General features: G+C 40.3%; 1 protein-coding gene across 31 annotated transcripts in view; it reads right to left on the minus strand.

The window, feature by feature from the left end:
* The window catches only part of DLG2 (discs large MAGUK scaffold protein 2), a 1,053,560-nt gene that overhangs the window by 88,482 nt on the left and 940,948 nt on the right, over window positions 1-24,130 (minus strand). For all 31 annotated transcript variants that reach the window (XM_074816343.1, XM_074816342.1, XM_074816341.1 and 28 more), the window contains one exon: window positions 10,176-10,290. In XM_074816343.1, coding sequence (XP_074672444.1) covers window positions 10,176-10,290 — 115 coding nt within the window. The remainder of the gene's footprint in view (window positions 1-10,175; window positions 10,291-24,130) is intronic.

The following is a 24,130-nucleotide window of genomic DNA, read 5'->3' on the forward strand; positions in this document are numbered from 1 at the left end:
GAAAATGTGTCGCAGAGATAGTGCTTTTTAAAAGGGAAAATTACAGACCTTCTTGGGTCCCAGAAAGAAAGGAATATTGATACTTCTTGGAAATGGAGAGGACATGTATCATTAGAAGCATGCCAAGGTAAAAACTATTCCAACCTGGCATAACTAAGTGGTTAGAAACACGAGGTTACAAAAAAAATCCCCTTGTATTCCATCCAGCAACTGTTTCTGTCCTAATTTTTCACAAAGCTTTCAGTTTCTGCCCACTATGCCAGGACCCTTTTGAACAACTAGGAGGAAGATGTGGGAGCAGAAATAGCAACATGCTGTTGCCTTCTCTGTAAGCAGTGGTTTGTATAGCAGTAGGTATTATGTGGTGCTAGCAGGTGTATTGGTAATTATCCAGCATAATATATTGGGTGAAGGAATGGAGTTGCCTGCAAGGTCAACTGAAAGGCATAAGAAAAAGAAGTAGAATTTATGGAAAGGGGGTGAATGTTTCATTATTATAATTCCTATTTAGTGAGGAACATCTGGCAAATTCTTCACCAGACAGCTGTTTGTTAGTCTTCTTTCATTTGCTACATTTGTAGATAAAGCAATTAGAATAAGTACTTGTGAGAGAAGCGTGACCCACAATCAGAGTCTTCACAAGAGATGAAGTTGGAGACATGGCAGAATGCAGATAGACACACACACATACATATATATAGACACACACAGACATGCTAATCTCTGAAATCTTTTTTTACTCTATTTACTCTGAATATGAGGCACATTCTGAGAGGATCAAACCTGCCCTGCTGAGGCTGGTGTGCGAGAGGAACAGAGAGGGGGCAAGCAGTGCAAGCCCCACACTTGCACAGCAGCCTGCCGGGGCTGGTACCCCCAGTTGAACTGGGTTCCCTTGGACACCAGCTTCCCCTACTGATCAGCACCACACAGCCACCACTCACTGCAAACTTAGCAAACTAGCTGCATCAAAATCAGGATCTATTCAACATGATGCCAGTGAGGCCTGGGAGGACCTGATCTTTATGTTTTGGGACTCTGTTCCCTGTTACAAGAGTAGGGTGGCAGGGAATGACCAAATGGAGTTGCTAAGGATCTCCATATGATCCCCAACTCTGGTAGGCAATTCCCTACATCCTTCCCAGGTTCACTGTAGAGTTAGTACAGTCTTTTCTGTTTCTAATGAGAAATAAAAAGGTCAGCAAAGTCTACGGGTCGCACTCAGCCTCATCACTTAACTTGGTTGGGCTCCCTTCTCACAGATGGACTTCCTTGCAGTGAGACAAAAGATCGTCTATCTTTATTAGAAGGCACTTGAAATGGGAATTCCCACGGCCCTTTTCAGCAGGGTTACGTCCTGTTTCAACACTGTTCTCAGCTTTGTTCCAATGCAGCTAATTTGGAAAGCCTGTTTGACAGTGTCTTTATAACTTTTCCATAAGAGATTTTAGGTAGAAATCTCTTCAACTGGGGCCAAGCAGTTGTATCTCTTTCTCTCACATTGAGCACTGTGCTAAGAGCCTCTGCTAGCCTGTGCTGTGCCAATGCACATATTTAGATTTCCAACTTTTGACTGTATTCCCACAAGCTTTTATTTCAATGGGTTTTCTCCTCTATGTTCATGGTCGAACTGTCTTGTACTTTTCCAGTTGAGAACTGCACAAACTGATGGTGTCCTATTATAGCTGTTGACATGGAAACATCATAAGAAACTGTTTGTTGGATAAGACTGCTTTTTCACATAGAACAGACACAGCTTAAATGCATGTTTTGCTGACTCACTTTCAGCCATTTTAAGCCACAGACAGTTTATCTTCATTGTCACTTTCCCCCCTGCGCCGACGGATCATGTTCTGAGTCTCTGCTTAGAAATGAGGCTGGCTGAAACTGTGACTGTCTTGGTTATAGAAATTTCAAACAAATTCTATTCCCACACGTGGCCAAGTTCTTCATCATCATCTCATGGCTTGGAAATTATTCTAGCTGACGCTTCCCTGCCAGATGAGGCTCCAAACCAGAAAGCAGGCAGTCCCACCAGGGAACTGGAAAGCAGAATATATGTGCAGTGAAAAGCTATTAAAGCACCTCTTAAAAAAAGAAAAAGGTGCACTGCTTCTTTAGAGCAGACATCACATGTCAAGCACATTACCTGTTCTGGGACATTATTTCAAAAACTTATGAAATAGAACAATAAGGAAAATGGCCAGAAGTATGTACTGCTTACTCCTACTGAAGCTACTAATAGAAAAGCTGGTTCAGCAGGCATTAGTAATTCAGCACTGAGGATGTGACTTCAGGTCTCAGCCAGTTATTTCATATCTAACAAGTTTTACTGATAATGTAAAGATAAGATGAATTAGGCAAGAATGGCTTTGATAAGCAGCTGCTTTATATTCTGTTTTTATACTCTGAACTTTAGGCAGAGCTTGTTATCTGAGATTACTGTAGGCTGCGATTTATTCACACGGGGCTCAGTCCTTCGAGATGCTCAGTATCGTGTGCATTAGCTCTTAATCTTGAACACAAAGTATGCAATAATTTGCAAAGCCACAACCAGATAGAAATAAATCTGCTTTTTGTCTCTTTTCAGCATAACTGGAGAATCACCTCTTGATGAAAGGCTTGCTGGGCTGTTGGTTCATGCTGCAGCTAATGGTGCATCACACCGAGCCTCAGGAAGGATTCAGTTGGGAGTCATTTCATACCAGGTAGCTAAGAGTAGCAGATATGATTAACATGAAGATGTGAAGGAGAGAGCTGGTGTCAGATGCAGAGATGAGACTGTTTTGACTGATATGTTTACATGTTCAGTTTTCACTCTCCATTAACTGCTTCTTTTTTGTCTGTGAAATGTTATTAAAAATTGCAAATGAACCTCATTTTTCCTTAACTGTTCATTAGTATCAACACTGCAAAAACATATCAGATGAATAAGAAATATAGTAAATGTTAGGAAAAACTGTAGTAGCTTGTGAGGGGGCTAATAGTTTCAGCTGCCTATATATCAAATATATCGATTTTCATAGTCCTAAGGTATAGGTGAGGCATATTGTTTTATTTAGAGCATCACATTTCAGGGTGTTATTTTAGCACCAAAATGCCATTAAACTATAAACCCAAAGGCCTTTGAATTGTGAATACTCCAAGATTAATAATTCCCACATCCATCTTTCAGCTAAGAGTGGAAACATTGTTGTGTGTCTTAGTTAAGGCACTTCAGTTAAGGACCTATGAAAATTTCAGAGGCATAATACAAAGAAGTGTGAAATGCTTGCAGCTCCCACTGACATCAGCAAAAGGCCACCTAGAAAAAAACCCAAACCAAACCAGCCTCTGTCCAGATATTCCTCTTCAATTTTAAGTTGAATTTTTAAATTTCTCATTTAGTCTGTACTTAACAGCAGAATGAGGAACATGGTACTTTTTGTAAATGCCAAAAAAATGATCCTCTAAGCACATAACCAGTCTGAGTTTCAGAAGAAAACATTAAGAATTTCAAAGTAATAAATAATTACTGGATTTATTGCCCATTGTATTAGGTGACTCTTGTATTCCAGCATATCCCTCATCATTCTCTGTTCCTCAGTGTCTCTGATAATTAAAAAGGACCTGAGTGAATAGTTATTCAATTACGCTGTTCAGCTCCTGAACGTCCACTGGGGAAAAGGTCTCTCAAGCACACAGAGTAACCCTCCTTGCTTTGAAAAATAAAGATTTGGACTGTTTCCTTGGTTGTGAATCTGAGCAGCTCTCACTGAAGACAGTGAGAACACCAGTGCCAGCAGGATGTGAAAACTCTATATTCAGAGGAAAGAACAGCTAAAAACTAGAAACTGAATATGCAGAAAGTCACACTTAGCCAGGACATGTGAAATGAGTAACATTCCAAACAGGTTTCAATTTTCCAATCTGAAATGGCATTTTAAGTGCAACAGCCCATTTCACAAGTGTAGGTTATGTGCATACCTATCTGACCATTTCCAAATATGTCTGCTAAACGTTATCATAAACCCCAGCTTTCTGTATCATGCCATTCAGCACAGATTTTCTGAATGCGTATTTCCATTCTGTGCTATAATTTGGACCGTTCAATTGTCTAGGAATAATCCAAAGTAAGTGAAAAAATTGTACTAAAATTCCACTTTCATCCACTTACTGTTCAGTAAAGAGAATTCTAATAGTTTCTATCATGCTACTAAAGTACGGGCACAACTATGTAAGCTCTAGCTATTTCCCCATCAAAACCAAACAATAATGCCTAGGTGCCAAACTCACTCACATTCACTCTCCAGAAATCTAGGTTGACCTACAGTGCTCTGATGCCTGAAAGAAATGTACAGTGTGATGCCATAACTGGAATCATAAACTCATCCAGCTTGATGACCATGCACTGAACATTCATGTATCCTCAACAGTGCTAACAAAAGTGGCAAATTAATTTAGAAGAAATCCTGGGGAATAAGAACATGGGAATTAAACCAGCTTATTTAAACAGGATTGACAGTGTTTCAAAGCTACATTGCAGTGTCTTACTACAACACATACAGAAGCATTCACTAGCAACAGCCAGAGAGCCTGATGTTACAGCTTCTTCAAGATATGTTTATGCATGCTCTGTGTGTGCGTGTGAGAGCGAAACTACTCAGTGTGGGTGGGATTCAGGTCACACAACTTGAAGTGTCTCTAATATAGATGTTTACATCTCAGCTAATCACCTGAGGCTCCTTTCACTCAACTGTGAGAAATAGACATTTTTAGGGCATGATTCGCCTGAGCAAATTTAGATGTCTACTTCTGGATGAGATGAATTGTACTCTGAAAGTGCCAAGTTCAGTCTACCGACTCAAGAGAGATAGTAGGCAACCAGCTGAAGATGTTTGCACTGTATATGTGGATACAGCATATATTTAACACTGACATATATCTATTTATTTTATTATATATATATACTCTCTCCTTGCAAGGAGTGTTTAGGTATGACCATTTCATACCTCTCTCTCTAGTTCCCTCAGTATCTCCCTCCAAAAAGCCCTGATGAAATGATATCTTTATCACATTTCTCCTTCCAGATCTACATAGTAGAGCTTTCCATCATCCAGTCTGATGTTACCACGTGTTTGGATTTCACTACCAGGATGCCTCCAGGAATTGCATTTCTCACGTGGATTTCAGACTGCATCGCAACCTGCGGTGAGCTCTCCCATGAGAATTTTGCCCCTGGGGCCTTAACCTGATGCTCACTGGCTTATGGAGCTTTGGTGACTGTACCAGACATTACATAAATACAGCCCCCAATGCCAGATTCGATCTTCACAAACTTCAGCTGTAACTCAGCAAAGTTCCCAAGTGAGAATTCCTGTGATCTGTTGAAAATCTAAGTGATATGGCATCATGCTAATTTCTAAGAAGTTCAGGAAATGTGTATAAAAGGTGTCTAATACCTAACGGAGAATTCATTGTGCTGGAAATCAGAGTAAACAATCCAAAGTACCTCAACCTTGACTTCCTTTCAGCTGCTGCTAAGTTGCTATGGCAAATCTTCAGATTCTGTTCCTCATAGCTCAATAAAAAATGAACCAGAACATACTCATTTTTAACACATAATGCTTTGTGTTTGTACAGCCCATACCTATCAAAGCTATGAAATGCTTAGCACTAATTTCAGCTAGGAGACAAAAATGTAGTGGACTAAGAGGCACCTGTTTGCACTGTGCACAGTTTTTTTTAATTAGTGCAGCATGGGCTGGAACAAAAAGATTGATCTTAAACTTCCTCATCGTACTGAGAAGAGGCTCTGCCCTTGGTGACACTTCCCATCGTAGTGTTCTCCCCTGGACAGCTGGCGAAGAGGTAGATGCCAAATAATTTATTCTGAAATTACAGCTGGATACAGCCCTGTCCCAGCTCTGATTTCCATATCCACCTCTACAGCCAAGTGTACAATTCGCATTGTGCTGATATATTTAAAAGTAGTGCTGAAGTTGAATTATCTGCATTTCAGTAAGCTCAATCAGTTCATTTATACAGGGCAACAAGTAGCTGTGATTAGGTGGAATGATGTTTGGTCACTGATGTTACTGAACAGATTTAAACAGTGAAGTTTCTGAAAGGGCCAGGGTATGTGTGAAGCTTTTGAGTTGTTTCTGCAGAGTGATACACCTCCACAGCACATGTTTGCGGCTTTGGACAATTGGAATTTTTAATTAGAGACATTATCACAGAATCTGTCTGGTTTGAATAAAGATGCCATGGCTGTTTATTCTAAGTTTATCTAATTATTTTTCATCTGTAAATCAACAACAGACTATAAGAAGACAGTCCTTGGTTGCCAGATGATTCCTGAAAATCTTTTCGGACATCTACTAGCAATCACTGATCTATCTACTTTTACCCTCAGAAATCTAGCACAAGTACTTTAAGGTCAGGAGGAATCTAGTAAATCAACAGGAAAAACCCTTCATCATGCTTAAGCTCCAAAGCCTGGCAATTGTATACTAAAGTTTCAATGGCTGCTGGCATTCACCAAACTTTTTAAAGGACTGTATTTCTCTGATGCTTAACTCTTCAAAAGGCTGCCATGTTCCGTAGCCTGTGGGTTAAATAACATGATCTGGCATTTCCTAAAAGTATCAATAGTAACTGCATGTAACCTGAAAAATTTGACTATGGATCTCTACTGAGAAGGACAAAGCAAAGCATCTATCTATTTCAAGACAACCAAGTACATAATCTTACAAGAGCAGATTTTAAAACCTTGAGCCAAAAAGACAAAAAGGACAATATGAATTTGCATAACAAACAGCAAAAAAACCCCCTATGTATATACATAGCACAGCATTTAGCTGGTGATGGGTTTCTTTACTTTCCTCATTAATCATGAGCTGATGGCTGAATTCCAATGAATTAAAAAGCATAATAGCAGAAATTTTTTTAGCCTCTCATTTCAGTTATTGAATTAAAATTAAGTTCATTCACCTTCACCAATAAACAAATTATAAATAATAAAATTAGTTGTTTCATGTCTATTCTCTCCCTTTCTGCAATTCTTTTCCTCCACGGAGTTAGTGATCAAGAGGATGTGGGCTCCCAAAAGAGTTAACAGCATTTCTTACTGCTCTGTCGTCTCTTGAAGTCTCATACTTTGCCTTTAGTGTTGTGGACTTTCTGGTAACATCCCAAACAGAGATATAGGGTCTGTGATACAAAAGGAACGGGGTAGTACTGAAAAAAAAATTTCAGGAAATTCCTGGGAAATATTCCAGGAGGCATCAGAAACACAGACTGGGATAAAGAAATTAAAAATAAAATAAAATCAGAAACACCAGACTATGCACAGATAAAAGATCATGTCAAAGAGCTACACAATTTCTTCTAAACAAATCATTCTTGATTGCTTTCCTGTGGTTGTATGCACTACTTAAGTGTGACTTTTAATTGCTTTCAGCCAACTACTTCTGGTCCTACATTCAACCCATTATCCACATACTAAATTTCACCTCATGTCATTTAATATAACTTCTTTTACATATCTCAATTAAAAATGCTATGCTATTTTAGTAGGGGCTGGATGGGGAAATCACAGACTGTAAGGTAAAGAAGAAAACCCTGCATCCAATGGACCCCACATCCACTGGCAAATCTGTTTACAGAGCTTTCCTTTTTCTCACCCTCTTTTCCGTTGGCTTTTCTTTGAGCAGATAATGACACTTATTTTCAATTATTACAACCTATATGGACCTTAATTTATTTCCTTATGCTGCCTAGAACATAGTTATTTACTTTGATTAAGCTCTCTGGGTAAAATTAACTACGCTTATACTCAGCAAAGGACAGAAAAATCACTACATCCCAAAGAAAGGAAAACAGCAAACTTGAATCATAAACTTGGCACTACAGCTACAGCATTTGGAGCATATGGTAATTTGCCTCTAGTTCTCTCGCACATGCTGACCAAAATAATCCATTGAAACACAAATGTCCTGAGTAGTAAGAATACAAATGCTAAATCCCAGACTTTTTACACAGGTCCCTGGCTGTAAAGAGTTTATCTATAAAGTGGAAATTTCAGTCTCTGAAAACAAGCACATTTCTGAACCCACATTTATTTTTTCATTAGTGCCTAACGTAGACATAAGCTACCTTTGTAATTAATGCATATGATTTGAACTAACAGTGCCTAGCACAATGCTGCAGGCACTGCTGCACTACAAACACAGTATAATAATCTGTAAAATACAGAGCCTCTCAAACAGACTTCTCAGAGTTGGACACAGCCAATTGTGTGGGTTTGACCGCAAAAATTTTATGTGAACAAAAGTGACTGAGGCTTTTGAGGTTTTCTGCTTGAGAGGTTTGGGGCATTTTTTTGGAACAACTCTGGAATAAAAGAACAGTTTTTGCATTTATGGCTTGAGAAGTGATAGTTAGATATGCAGCTAAGACATCAAAGATCCCTGCAGTGAAGCACCAGGGCATATCATCTTAGTGAGACAGACCACATCCAGAATTCATGAACTAGCAGAAAACCAGGCTCATCGGTGCACACAGAGCAATACTGTATAGAAGAACTAGGCTAGTCCAGATGCAGCACAGATATATTAGCCTAGCTCAGTGTGCAAGCTAATAAGGCTCAGTTCTCAGCAGGGCTCACCAGGTCGATGCTGATACAGGGGTAATTGAGCTTTGCTGCAGCTCAAACCAGTAAGTTGTTCAGGACTCTGTTAGCCCTTACGTGTACACCTGAATTGACTTGCGCTTGCTGGCTTGGACTTCTTGCACCATTATTCCCCACATTTTGGCTTCCTTGCTTACCTCAAGCAAAGCAAGCTTGGATCTATCCCTACATGTTCAATGACTGTAGCTTTCCATAAAATGCAAATTCAAGTTGCTGACCAAAGCTCTTGACAACGAAATCACTCTGGTCTGGAAAAAACCTACTGCAAGTGGAATAGCTCCAGAAATAAACACAGAGCTGAAGAGATAAGAGGTTAAAAGTGCATCGAAAACCGTGACACTTCCAACGTGACCTTGCCCAATAGCAAGGTCACTGGTAACATCTCCTTTCAGTCCTTGCTCTTTCTGGCAGCAGTACCAATTAGTGCTTCATGTGGTTGCTGCCCACTAGAATAAGACCATCCATGGTAACATTTAAGTTTTTCCTTCCGTCTTTTCTACCTTACCCTTTCATGCTGAGGGCATAATGACAAAACGTAGAATTTTGCCTTAATTGGATCTCTGCAATGTTATCACCTGAATTAGCTCGCCCATGAATAATTATCACTGCCTGGAGGCTGACAAATTGCTTCCTTCTACTTAGTGATTGTCAGGAATTTCAAATTATATGCTGAGCATGGGGGAAAAAAATGAAAATGAAAAGCCTAGAGAAGTATAATTATTAAGATTATTAAAATATTTGGCACAGAGTCTCATAGTCTCCCCGAGTCCCAAAAGGGGTGAGTGACAGCAAGAACTTTGCTAGGGGATATTGGGCAACACCAGTCTTTCAGCCAGCAGCGAACATGGCAATAGACTTCCACAGTCAAAGCAAAACTATAACCACTGCTACCACCTGGCTCACAGCTAGGCAGCTCCTATGTTATTCACTACGCCATTTAAGCTATGTACATCAGCTTGTTTAGCATCTCATCTGCATATTTGATCTTGCTAGGTAGATGGTAAATTCTTTGTAGCGTAGACCGATAGAAGGGTAAACATATGCAAGGGGATAGCAGCAGACTGTCATGCATTTAGAATAGCATACAATAGTCCTTGCTTTGTAAGAACAAGGTCTTGGGGAAAAAGTGCTTTTTATGAGAACAATCACTCCATGTCTGGGCAAGACCTCACACAGGAACGCAATGCGTCACTACACCACAATATCCGTCTCTGATATCAAAAGGGCTGACAACTGGTAAGAAATCTTCATCTCATAAAACCAAATCACTATAAAACTACAATGCTCTTTGAAAATGGCTTGAAATGATCGGATTAAGCAATAGGGCTTTATCCAATTTTCACTTTAATGATGCTGTGCTTGTAAGATTGATGCATTTCTCAGTTCAATTCAATGCAGTTTCTCAAACTCCTTTCCCACCTTGCCGAACCCACAACACACAAGTCAGGCATAGACAAGGTAGCTGCTGATGTATTCCCAGGAGAAAGCTCTCCCTGCTTACCTGACATACAATGACCTCTTCTGATTAGTCCTCAGGGAGCCGGACCCAGAACTCATGCTGTGATTCATCATCTGCTCACGCAGGTCATGGATTTTTGCCTCAAACCGAGCGTACTCTAAGGAGATAAACAAAACCAGAAAAATAGATATTTTAGTTTTCTTAATCTATATAATCATTAGGGCTGCTAAATGCAAATTAATATTAAATTAATGAGTGTAAGGCACATCCTGAAAATTGAGGTCTAATAGAATCTTGCATTAATTTTAGGTAAATATATGACCTCTTTATTGTGGTACCTGAAAACTTCAGCACTGACTACGTGAAAAGTCAAATAGCTAGACCCTGTCTCCTGTAATTTCAGGAAAGGAAAGGAGGTTTAAAGTGTGTTACCAAATATCCTTCAGTCTGCAAAAAGGATGTTGAAAGCAGTTTTCCACTATACCATTCCTCCTTCCAAACAATGAGATACCTTGTTAGGGGCAGTGGGATGATGCACTGAAGTTACTAATGACTCAAGCATTTAGTGTAAAATCCCACAGAACTGAAGGAGATATATCAAAGTCTAATTATCCTTGAAGCAGCTGTGAAAGTGTATAAGCAATAAGTCACCTTATTGCTCCCAGCCCACTGAGAACTGAGCTCTGTTTCTTTTAAATAGGTGGACCCATAGCTCAGTCTTAGGGTGGGTGATCCCAGAAACTCCGGACCTGTTTAAGCTGCATAAGAATGACACAAAACCACCTCCCACACCTTGTTCTCCTCCACTGCTCTGTTGGTAGCTTTGTAAAACGTTATGACCTGCTGACCAGCAACATGGGACCAGTGCTGGGGCAAGGATTCAGCCAGAGGTGTATCATTTGGTGAGGCTCCTCTCTGAAATGACACATCCCTCGTTCAGCCTGGTCAATGGTCCCTCCTGCTGGCATGGTCCCTGTGCTCGTTGTGTGACCTAATGCACTGAGTTTTGGTTTGCAACAGGAAAGGTTGAAATTTTGGAGACAAGCTCTAATTCCTTGAAATCGACAACCTAAAGGCAATGCTCCAGCGACACAGAGAGTCATAATTCAACCTAAACCCAGGAAATCTACCAATGTGAGCTAGAAGACTAGCTTGCGGGGGTGTACAAGATCCATTTCAGTGAGTCAGTAACACTTTGAAGAATAAGATGTTGCAGACTGACACCAGCAAAGAGAAGAAGATGTTCCCTGCACCTCAATGTTTTATTTCACTGCCTGCTTCAAAAGGAGGGTCTACATTTCCACATAGCAAGTCTGGAGCAGAAGGGAAACCTGCATGCAAGGTTTCCTCCCTTAAAGGATGGAGGTACATCCCACCAGATCACACCATCTCTCAGTTTAAGCAGTCTTTACTGTGCATTTATAACCTATTGGTCTGCTCCCTGTTTGTTGCTGTTTGAGCTAGGTGAGAATGCTGTAAAACAGCTATATTCTCATTTTCTCCTAGCAGAAATCTCAGCATTATTTTTGTTTGATCATCTGCCGTTCACTGGCTCGGTTCCCAGAATGTCTAGATATTTTGCAACAAGCACTAATTCATTTTATTCAGTGCCCTTTAACTTCTCATTGGATAATAACATCTGACCTTTCCAAGATCCCACATTTTGCATAGACACTAGCTACCTTCAAGCTGGCTTAGCAGAGTGGTTTGATTTGGGATTTGTGTTGGTTTTTTTTTTTTTTTTTTTTTTTTTCCCCTTCTTCATCATCTTCTTTTTCCTCTTCTTTTTCTTCTTCCCTGATGCATTTTAACTCCATTTCCATTGAGCTTCTTTGGCATTACCTTCTGAGTTTGTTAAGTGACAGTGGCTACTTTGCCAATCAACTGGGAACCACTGCTGTGGTATAAGACTCCTCAGTCTTCCCACATACCTATGACTTCACTGACTGCAGCTGAAATTCTGTATGTCAGAAGAGACACTCCTACATGCAGACTGTATTTCAGATTTATTCTGTAGCTTCTTTCTTGCTCATTTCTTTCACCTAGAGTACATCTTTAAACTTCTCAGTGATTTAAAAGCCCAAATCCTCAAGAGAACTAAGGCTCCTACAAACCTGTGTTGTTTTTTAAAGTGGAATTTAGTTTTGAAGTGTTTATCCCGGTGTAGGATTTAAGTTTGTTCTATGTGAGTCATATTTGTTCTATTCCCCCGCTCTAGAATTTATTTAGTAAATAACCATCTTCTGAGCAAGGCTTTGTTTAACTTCGTATTTCATTATAACAAACTTAACATTTCTTTTTGGCAAATAGGAAAGATGATCTTAAAAACAAAAAGCTTGCATTTCTCTTCTTCATACACTGTCAGTCCTTTGCATACAGGCAGAATACTACAGTTTTAATGGTTGTCACTAGGTCTCTTTCATGTGTGGTGGATACACTGAAGAAGGCAGTAAACATACAGTGTAATTCAGCTTCTTTGATGTTTTACATCTGGGCGAGGCCAAAGATATGAATGATTTACATCAGAGCAGCTGTAATGGCAGCTTTCACTTTAATAAGCCACCATATCCCAGGCAGACTCTGTATGTGAGGTGTGGGAGTAACTCCCAGATTTAGACACCAATCTGGAGAGTGAGAAGAGAGGATTGAAAATCTGACTCTCTCTAGCATAGCATCCAGCTATTTGCAACTTGAACACCAGCTCATGAGATACCCAAATGATTACAGCTTGGTCAGATGATGATATTATAGCTTGTGTTCTGACTTCAGAGCACACTTGTAATTTAACTGATCTTAACTGGCTGTAAATTTATTCTGAATTTAATAATCTCTGTCTTTCTGGAAGATATTTTGAAACCACAACATATCTTAAAAATTGTCCAATAATTGTGTGATGGAAGTTCAGGGTTCAAGCTCCTGCTCCCTGCTTCATATTAAAAAATACTGAAGTACTAATGATAGTTCTGTTACTTTGTGTTCTTGAGATGTTTTTTCCCTTGGATTGAAATGCACAGATAATTTGAAAATAATGAAATTTATGGGCCTATATTTTCACACAGTACCTTCTTCATATTTAGGCATCAAAAAATACTGAAATGTACACCTGTCCCTTCCTCCTGACAAATGCCTGGACCAAAAATTGCAAGGCCATTAGTGCAGGTAGTATTTAACCCAGCTCAGATCAGCTTCTTTAATCTCAGTACTCCTAGTTCTCCTGCTGATGCCTAGATCCTACAGTGACAGCTGCATTTCAAATGTGAACAGAAAGAGAAAGAGTGATGCTCCATTTCTGCCATCAGAACTGCTACAGTAGTCCTGCCCACTGGGAAAGAGTCCTTTTTTCTTAACACTTCTTTATATATGGGGTCGTTCCAGAGGAGCTGTTTCTTAATAGCTTTGCATTTGCTAGGTGTGAGTAAGTGGCAGTGCTAAAGTCCTTCATGCTTCCTTCAAATTCAGCACTGAATCTAAATAACACACTTTCAAGGCTCCTACACAATTAAAAGGACACTGAGGTTGTGACATGCTGACAAGAAATACAGTTAAAGCTGATTCACTAATTTCATGCCCTTTAAAGAAAGAGAGAACAAAGAATGGGTTGCTGCTGGAGTGCATCATTACTGAAATTTGCCAAATTTGACTTACCAAAATCCATCTGCAAAGGTCCTACCCGTTGCCTGATTCACTAATGATCTCACAAACTAACTCTGGTAGCTTATGAAACTGATAAAGTTATGCATTAGACTAAAAGGGCAAATGGGTGAGCAAACTGTAACCTGTATTATTGCTGGGGTCAGCCCAGATGATATAATGGTTTGTGCTGGCCTGTGGCTCTGGAAATGCTGTAAGAAACAGGGCCGATGAGATGGGAGGAAGTGTTTGTTCATATTTCGCTTTAGAGTTGGTTCAGGGCTCACGGCAGTATAGGTAGATCTGAATTTAGCTGTCCCAAGGATACGGATACAACTCACTAACCCTGGAGAAATGGAGATGGTGCAGTTGGATGTGGGAGAGGAGATTGCAGCTGTGAGGAATGGCCTGGCTGCAGGGACAGCAAGACCATTTTTCAGGGCTCTGGCACTGGCATGTTGGGATCTGCATGCTGTACCAAGCGAGTGCCCATTTTTCCAAGTGCTCTTTTTCCAAGGGTCTGTTTTCTAGAGCTGGCTTTGCTCAACTCTCTGGGCAGTCAGGAGAGAAGAGTCAGCCTGAACTGCATCAGTACGAATTGTCCCCAGGCTCAACCAAGGCCAAAACTGAATGTATTTATCAAATACAGACACCAGTTTGAACAACCGACATTTGTCTGCTTCATTCAGGACTCATTAGTCTGAATAGGTGGACAGGGAGCTGGTGTCTTCCCTTCTACCTCATTCTAACAGCTTGCCAAGTGCTATATCTGGGACTCACACATATTCGAACCTTTGAATATCAATGCAATTGTTTGCCTTTCCAAAGCACTTGCACATGTTGAAAGGACTGGATAGATGTTTTGGAGTAATCTTCAGACACCTTGAACCTTCTCCTTAGTTCACATACTGAGAAATCAAAGCAAGGTAAATGGCCAGTCCCATTAAAAAAACCATCCAAAATCTCAAACCCTAACAGTAATGAGCTTAAACTGAAACCTCAAGTTTAGTGGGCCAAAATCAAAACTACGATTGACAAAATCTTGCCTAATCCCCTTTGGCATCTGTGGGTATGCAGACACCAACATTTTTACTGCTGAAGTGAATTACACACCTAAAATCCTGCCACCCTTTCTACAGCTGCGCAGGTGGGTACCTACATGGTGGGGAGGAGTGGTTTTAATACACACACTTCCCTTTTGAGTTTCCTGTTGCCTAGATTTGGTGGCCCATGATCTGACTCAGTATGCGAGCTGTTGAGTTCGATTCCTCAACACTTAAGTCTTTTCACGTGCTGTGAAGGAAAATATCATGAGTTTGTGAGATCCATGGTGGATGCATAGACATTAAGAACAGTTGGGATGAGTGTCGCTGTGAAGTCCTTTTATATACATGGAACAAGGACTGTTCAATTAAATTAAGCAGTATATTGAAATTTTAGGTTCAAATTCTCCAAGTCACTTCAGAAATGGCCTAGAAGGCTATGATACTTGAGCACACAAGAAATCTCTTGGAAGTCTTAGTTGCACTTGAGAGACTAAAAATGAATGCAAGAAACCAAACCTCAAGAATTTTTTAGAAAATCATAGTGAAAATCAAATAATTTCTAAATCTAAAAATAGCAAAGACAGAGATTTTATATCTGATGCTACTTTTGGTCATAAAATAAAGAATAGCTATGATAAATATGCTGCAGCTTTTCTATGAGAAAGAGTTGCAGAATTTTACAAAGCTACATTACTGTTATTTTTCACTTTTAAGTTTATAATAAAGATTGTAGCTTTGACTGAATTTAGAGAACATGATTAAAAAAAAGCCCTGATCCTACCAGTAAAATATAGTTAAGCAACTGAAATGCTGACATATTATACAATAGTGAAAATAATAGTTCAGCATCACAGTCCAAATCTTTATTAGTTTGAATGCTTGGTGCTGGCACCTTTAGAGAGATGGCAATTCTTTCTGTCAGCAGGTATCAAAATTTGCTTTCCTGTGTAATTCAGGATCATCACTGTTTGCTTCTAGATGATAACAGATTTCCTAATTGCTGCTTTTGTGCTTCTAAAATAATGCATCTCTAACCCCCTTCAGCAAATGGTGAAGCAGTGATGGCTGTAATGCAAGCGGGAGGTTGGAAAAGGCAGCATATTTCTTCTGGACTCTGTCAGAGGGTGAAAGGAAAGTAAAACTCAAGCTGTCCAATTTTAACAGACTACACTGCTTAAAAATCAAGACAAACCAAAAAACTAGGAAGGCATTAGTCAGCGACAGAATTTTACCATCACAAAAAGAGTACGTCAAATAACTCTAGACACTATAATAAAGCAATAGCTGTCGGACCAGCTTATCCATCAGTATCAATTTAGCATAATTTCAGTGGATTCAGGCCGGTTTAAACCTGAGATTTTATTCTGTTCTGTTTATGGGAACACAACTTGTATGACGCTACAGCAAGTTATGAACTTACTGCCTCGGACATCTGAGATAGCAATGTGCACGATACTATTATTATGGTAACATTATTTATGCTATTTATGTAAACTTTTTTTTCCCCTCTGCCTCCTCTTAGCAGATGTCTTCGCTGGATGGTTTAAGATTTAAAACAATATAAGAACAAATTTCTTCCTACAGTGAGTGTTTTCCATTTCTGCCCTTTGCCCACAGTACTGTCCAGTCATCACTGTTTTACACAGTGAAGTGAGAGGAAGGTGAGCAGACCAGCATCAAGACTTCAGAGGACTGGGTCTGATTCTTGCTTTTCCACAGATTTAAGGTGTGAACCTGGGTGAGACACAAAGAGCAAGTCTCATCATACTACAGCACCTAAGGCAGAGATATGAGTGCTAGACTAACATTGTGTCTTTGTCTATGCCTGCTAGGTACCTAGCATCCTGCAGCTCTGGAAGCCTTTGAAACTACTGTAATACGCATAAAAAATAAAAGAGTGTGCAAAAAGACATGAACTTCTAATACTTTTGGCTAGTATTTGCTTTCTGTTTACAACTGCTAGTTTCTTTTGTTTAATATTTATTTTGAGTCAATTTTGGCTAAAAGTACCCTGACTGCTGATTAGAGATGATGAGGAGTTCAATTTTATAGCTGTCTGAGGTTGCAAACATTTACATAGCAGGTTAACAATGGTGAAAGCCTTTGTGGTCTGTGGTAATTTCATAATAAATAAATAAACAAACAAACATACTATGGTTAGGTACAGTTCACTGTACCTTTGGTTCTTGTATCTTCCTCTGCCATGTCTGGTGTTGGCCACTGCCAGGGACATAGTTCTGGACACAGCTGGCTTTGGATCTTATATTGTATGGCAAATGCTATGCTTTTAATAAGTCCAAAAGATCGATTAGATTTAACATCAGCTAAATTCATCACTTGACAGGAAAAAAATGCACACAGTTCTGATGCCATCAATAGGCAATGCAATAGTGTGCATTATTTATTGGAGAAAGTGTTGCTCAAAAGGCTTTGCTGCATTCATGATGCGCTGAGCAACAGAACAAGTTATGCTGCTATTTCTTATCAGTCATATAACTCCCCTGAGCTCACTCAAAGGAAATAAACCCCACAGATTTCAGTACTTGGGAAGGGAAGATACATTTACATTTTATTAGTTTTTATTAGTTTGAATATATCTGCTTGTTTTTATTGGAATATTTTCAACACACCTTTTCAGGAACCTTTCAAAAATAATGACGCAGGCATATTTACTGATTTTACTCATTGCTTTGGCCTTTAAAACTTCAGCACAGTAGGGCCATTAATGTCTTTGATAATGTTTGGTTGTGTTTCTTTACCAATATACAGGTATTTATACTTGAGCCTGACTTCTAATTAAAATTTCACCTTGTATATTTGTTCTGTAGCTGGCCTCATTGCCTAAACATCACCACTAACTTTATTTTCATTTGCTTTATTACTGAATACAATGCTTCTTCCATCTGTTGCACCATTAGATACAGTCCTCATATTGTGTTAGTTGTGAATATAAATATACCTGAAAAGATATCTTCCTCCCACGATACGTTCAGGAGATTAATAGCGTGCTCTATTCTTAGTCATGGGGAATATAATTCCAATACAAATTAGTCTCTAGAAGGTTTAGTTTCAGAGAAGTCATGCCTCGTAATGAAAGAGATGTACTAAAATAAATCAAGCTGTTAGTGAGTGACAAGGACTATGTATCCCACTGAGGTGTTATTCTACCTGCTCCTTTAAGCCTATCCTTTGTTTATGAAGTGTCAGCCTGGACTTTTTCAGGTGGGAATTTCTTGCAGCTTCTTCCAACCTTTGAAGAAAACTGCAAGCAATTTAAGAGCTTTTAAAAATAACCCCTCCCAAGATTTTGGGAACCATTTGCCTTCACTAAATTTTACTGTATTCTCAAAAATTTATCCGTCCCTTTATTTGAATTGATGGAACCCTGAACTAAACAGCACTGTTTGTAGCACTTTTTCAAATTCCCTGAGGCTCACACTGAGCTATCATCTTGGACAACATTGTGTGTACACATGTTCAAGGAGGGGCAAGGCAAATAAAGAGCAAAGAGTCAGATCTGAAACAGCCATATCACAACACACGGTCTGTCTTGGCAGCACAGCATGAAAACTTGGAAAAGTTGAGCACATCACTTCACCCCAGGCATCCAGCTTGCACAGCCACACTTGCCCAGCAGAGCAGCATATGTCTCATTAACCTTGATAGCTTTGTAGGAGTTACTGTTTTGTACAGTGCAGAAATGTTTCAAGATATCTCTGGTGTTTTAAGCACAAAATGACTGTCAAGGTGAAAAAAAAAAAAAAAAGCTGCCCTGCATTGGAATCCTCTTTCTTCAACAAATATTTACGTGGGACATTGCAAAGAAACAAAACCTACTTTCTATTAATAGCTAAGCTAATTCATTTAGCTATTTCGTCGCTTCAGGCTAGTGGTGGAGGATCTTATTTTCAGACATTTATTCAATTTCCCCAATTCCCCATCCAAAATCATTGCCTGAGGCAATTGTTACTTATTATTTTTGCTTCATTGCTTTTCTTGCTTCTGCTTTTTACCAAGTGGAGTTCTATTTCTTGGGAGTTGAACATATTATACTAGTTAGCCATATCTTCTTAATGATGATACTGGCTTAGCCTGCTTCCAGCTCTTAATGACATGAAATGACATGAGGAAACCAAATACAAAGCTGACTGCTTCTAGTCTCCTAGGCATGGCAATACTGGGAAGCCATTTTGGTGGTCTTGACTAACCCTGTATCTACATTGGGTAGATACTCCTCTTTTACAGACTCTGATGGTAAGTGATTCCTACCTGTCTCCAGCTGTTTATAAATTTCCTCCTTCCAAAAGTGTCCTGAGTGCCTCACCCATCAGCTACACAGCTCATGTGAGTCTTCCCAAATACCTTTCAATAAGAATGAACTGGGTTAGCTCTTTAGTCTATTTACACTAGCCGACTGAGTCTGATTGATGTAGATTAGAAAGCACTCAGACATGAAACTGCCTGCAAATGTGAAGAGGTAAGATACAGGGATACAGCACTGAGGGCAGACTGGGGTAGATGGTATTTTCCCCAGCACTGTTGTACGCAGAAGATGACAACTTGTACTAAACCAGGTTGAGAAAAGAAAAAGGGTACAATACTTCAAAAGTAAAATTCTACAAAAGAAAAAGGGTAAAAACTTTCATCATCTCCAGAATCAATAACAACTTAGGACACACATGACCTGCCTAGTGATTGTGCAAGAATCTTTTTAAAATAAAACTGGAAATGTAGACCAGCCTGACCTGACTGATTTTCAGACAAAAACGAAAATAAGACACTGCTAAATCAGGGCTCAAAACTCCCGAGTGAACTTTTATGAAAACTTACACAAAAACATTCACAGCTAAGACATCATATGCCAGTTTTGTACTTATACTGCATTATATTCTCATATTCTCAGAGTGGGAAGAGATAAAAAAGGGGTTCCTAAAAGAGACTTGGGAAAAAAGTTTCTTTCTGAAAATAGAGTGGTGGGGAAGCTGATCTGATCTTATTAATTCCATAAACCAGCATGAAAGCTGTAGCCTACAGTAAAAAAACCCTCAAAACAACAACCCACAAATCATTTAAGAATTATAAGCTAAAGCAGAAAATTAAATAGTAGCAAGAATACCAATACTACCAGATGTAATTATCCATATAACAGGATAGCCTTACACACTAGCAAGAGCACAGAGATCAGAAGGACCATCAGTAATACAACCAGGATCTTGGCAAACGTGTTATGAAAATAAACATGGCTATATCTGGTTGGGTTGAACTGTTTTGCTATTATCACAGAATCACAGAATCGTCTAGGTTGGAAAAGACCTTGAAGATCATCCAGTCCAACCATTAACCCAACATTGACCATTCTCAACTACACCATATCCCTAAGCACTATGTCAACCTGACTCTTAAACACCTCCATGGATGGGGACTCCACTACCCATGGGCAGCCCATTCCAACGCCTAACAACCCCTTCTGTGAAGAAATGCTTCCCAATATCCAGTCTAAACCTTCCCTGGCACAACTTGAGGCCATTACCTCTTGTCCTATCGCTTATTACTTGGTTCAAGAGACTCATCCCTACCTCTCTGCAACCTCCTTTCAGGTAGTTGTAGAGGTTGATGAGGTTTCCCCTCAGCCTCCTCTTCTCCAGACTAAACAACCCCAGTTCCCTCAGCCCCTCCTCGTACGACATGTGCTCCAGACCCTGCACCAGCTTCGTTGCCCTTCTCTGGACACGCTCGAGTCATTCAATGTCCTTTTTGGAGTGAGGGGCCCAAAACTGAACACAGTAATCGAGGTGCGGCCTCACCAGTGCCGAGTACAGGGGTAAGATCACTTCCCTGTCCCTGCTGGCCACGGTATTGCTGATACAAGCCAGGATACCATTGGCCTTCTTGGCCACCTGGGCACACTGCTGGCTCCTGTTCAGCTGGCTGTCAATCAACACTCCCAGGTCCCTCTCTGACTGGCAGCTCTCCAGCCACTCCTCCCCAAGCCTGTAGCGCTGTTGGGGGTTGTTGTGGCCGAAGTGCAGCACCCGGCATTTGGCCTTATTGAAGCTCATACAGTTGGCCTTAGTCCATCGCTCCAGCCTGTCCAGATCTCTCTGCAGAGCCTCCCTACCCTCAGGTAGATCATCATTCCCACCCAACTTGGTGTCATCTGCAAAGTTACTGAGGGTGCACTCGATCCCCTTGTCTAGATCATCAATAAAGATGTTAAACAGGAGTGGCCCCAAAACCAAGCCCTGGGGGACACCACTCATGACCATCCACCAACTGGATTTAACTCCATTCACCACAACTCTTTGGGCCCGGCCATCCAGCCAGTTTTTTACCCAGCAAAGCGTGAGATCATCTGAGCCTCGAGCAGCCAGTTTTGCCAGGAGAATGCTGTGGGAAACGGTGTCAAAGGCTTTACTAAAGTCAAGGTAACCAACATCCACAGCCTTTCCCTCATCCAATAAGCAGGTTGCCCTGTCGTAGAAGGAGATCAGGTTTGTCAGGCAGGATCTGCCTTTCATAAACCCATGCTGACTGGGCCTGATTCCCTGGTTGTCCATTAAATGACTTTTAATAGCACTTGAGATGACCTGCTCCATGACCTTCCCTGGCACCGAGGTCAGACTGACAGATCTATAGTTTCCTGGACTGTCCTTTCTGCCTTTCCTGTAGATGGGTGTCACATTTGCTACCCTCCAGTCCAATGGGACCTCCCCAGTTAGCTATGACTTCATGTAAATCATGGAAAGCGGCTTGGCGAGCACATCTGTCAACTCTTTCAGCACCCTTGGGTGTAACCCATCCGGTCCCACAGACTTGGTGCATCCAAGTGGTGTAGCAGGTCTCTGAGCACCTCCTCTTCAACTGTGCTGACCTCATTCTGCTTCCCCTCCCCATCTCCCAGCTCATGAGGCTGGATGTCCAGGGAACTGCTAAAGACTGAGGCAAAGTAGGTGTTGAGCACCTCAGCCTTTTCCTCATCCTTAGTTACCATGTTTCTCTCTGCATCCAATAAAGGAGGGAGATTTTCCCTAATCCTCCTTTTGATGTTAACGGATTTATAGAAACATTTTTTATTATCCTTAACAGCTGCAGCCAAGTTGAACTCTAGCTGCGCTTTGGCTCTCCTAATGTTCTCCCTGCATAACTTCACTACATCTTTATAGCCTTCATGAGAGACCTGGCCCCTCTTCCAAAGGCAATAGATTCTCCTTTTGTTCTTGAGATCCAGCTGAAGGTCCCTGTTTAGCCAGGCCGGTCTCCTTCCCTGCCTGCTTGTTTTTTGGCACACGGGAACAGCCTGCTCCTGTGCCTTTAAGACTTCTCTTTTGAGGTGTGTCCAGCCCTCCTGGACTCCCATATCCTTCAAGGCAGCCTCCCAAGGGATTTTGTTAATCAGTCTTTTGAACAGGTCAAAGTTAGCCCTCTGGAAGTCTAAGGTGGCAGTTTTACTAACCCCTCTCTTTGTTTCTCCAAGGATCGAAAACTCAATCATCTCATGATCACTGCACCCTAGAGAGCCTCCAACCTTCACCTCCCCCACAAGCTCTTCCCTGTTCACAAGAAGCAGGTCCAGGAGGGCACCTTCCCTGGTTGCCTCACTCACCAGCTGTGTGAGGAAGTTATCCTCCACACATTCCAGGAACCTCCTGGATTGTTCCCTCTCTGCTGTGCTGTGATCCCAGCAGATACCTGGGAGGTTAAAGTCCCCCACAAGAACAACGACAAGTGACCGCGAGATTTCTCCCAACTGTTTATAGAAAGATCCATCCACCTCACTGCTTTGGTTGGGGGGTCTATAGCAGACTCCCACAGCAAGATCTGCTTTATTGGCCCTTAACCTAATCCAAACACTCTCAACCCCGTTATCACTATACTTGATTTCTGAGCTGTCATAGCATTCTCTTACATACAGGGCCAATAGTATTTGCTTACACTGAATAATGACATTAATAAATTATTCACTCCCTGACTTCAAAATCCGCTGGGTAAAAACTACCTCCCCCTGTAATCTTCACTTTTCTGTACTCAGCTGTGCTGCTTTTCCAGATAAAGGTATCTTCAGCCACCTTCTAAGGCTGTCTGGGACACTACTGAACTAAACAGAAGAACTAACTAAAGACTAGAAACAAAGCTATCCATTTTTACCATTAAAGTCCTAAATGTTCTGAACAAAAAAGGAAAGTATGCAGAAAGGAATGAAATGGATAAAAGCATGTGTATTGATCTTTTCTAAGAGGCAATATTGAAAGCAGCTGCAGTATTATATTAGTTTGTCAGAGTTTCCTGATTAAGGGGGATTACCATTACTAATACAAACAGGTAATAGGGAATGGTTGAGCACATTACAAGCCTGAATGAATTTAAACGAGACAAATATATATATTACCTCAGGATAAGTCATGCTCCCTGCATGCCTCTTACCTTATTATAAGGAATATTTTGAGTACGGTGCAATGAAATATCTAGGTTGCAAACATGTATGTTGTGCAACTGGCTGCTAATTAGACACGGAGGCTATATTTGATAATGTGGATGCTCTGAAATGTGGTTTAACTTGAGCATCGGATCATGTAAAATTGGAATAATGTCTGAAAAATCAATGTAATACCAACAAATGCCTTGCAATTACTGCTGATACGCTTGGGCACATCATTCACAGAACCACAGAAACCCACCTTTATGGGATAAAAGACCTAGCTGGAAAAGGTCGTCTTAATCAAGTCCAATTCCTGCTTTTACAGAAAATCAAAACCTAAAATCCTGTGCATAAACTGCTCAAATACTTTCTTAAAATTTTGGCATTTCATAACTCTTGCAAGACCACACACAGAATCCTCAAATGGTTAGACTCATTCTTCTAACTAAATAGAGCTGAAGCTACTGACTGGCTTTTGCACCAACACAGTTCCTGTGTGTAAATTGCTCTTTTCTGTTGTATATTGATTCTCATGACAGATTTACAGAGGGAACACAACTTCACCTACCATTCTCCATTTTGCTACATAAACAATGCAATCTTTGTTTCAGTCTTTTTTGCTATCCTTGCCTCTCCTTTAGTTGGCTTTTTTATCCTTGTTACAATCTCTTCACTGGTTTAAATATCATTCAATATCAAATGACTTCCTGAAAAATCAGACATATTGCATCAATCATATTCCTCTTTCTAATCATTAAATTATGTATTATCAAAGACTGACATTAAGAAAATTTGCCAGGCTATACTACATTACTTTTTTTATCCCATTTTGGATTTACCTCTTTGTTTTGTTTCTAAATCTATGTTTTAAAGTATTCTTCTACATACTACTAAGGACTGACTTA

The sequence above is a fragment of the Strix aluco genome, chromosome 2 (genome assembly GCF_031877795.1).
Source record: "Strix aluco isolate bStrAlu1 chromosome 2, bStrAlu1.hap1, whole genome shotgun sequence".
NCBI classification, from domain to species: domain Eukaryota; kingdom Metazoa; phylum Chordata; class Aves; order Strigiformes; family Strigidae; genus Strix; species Strix aluco.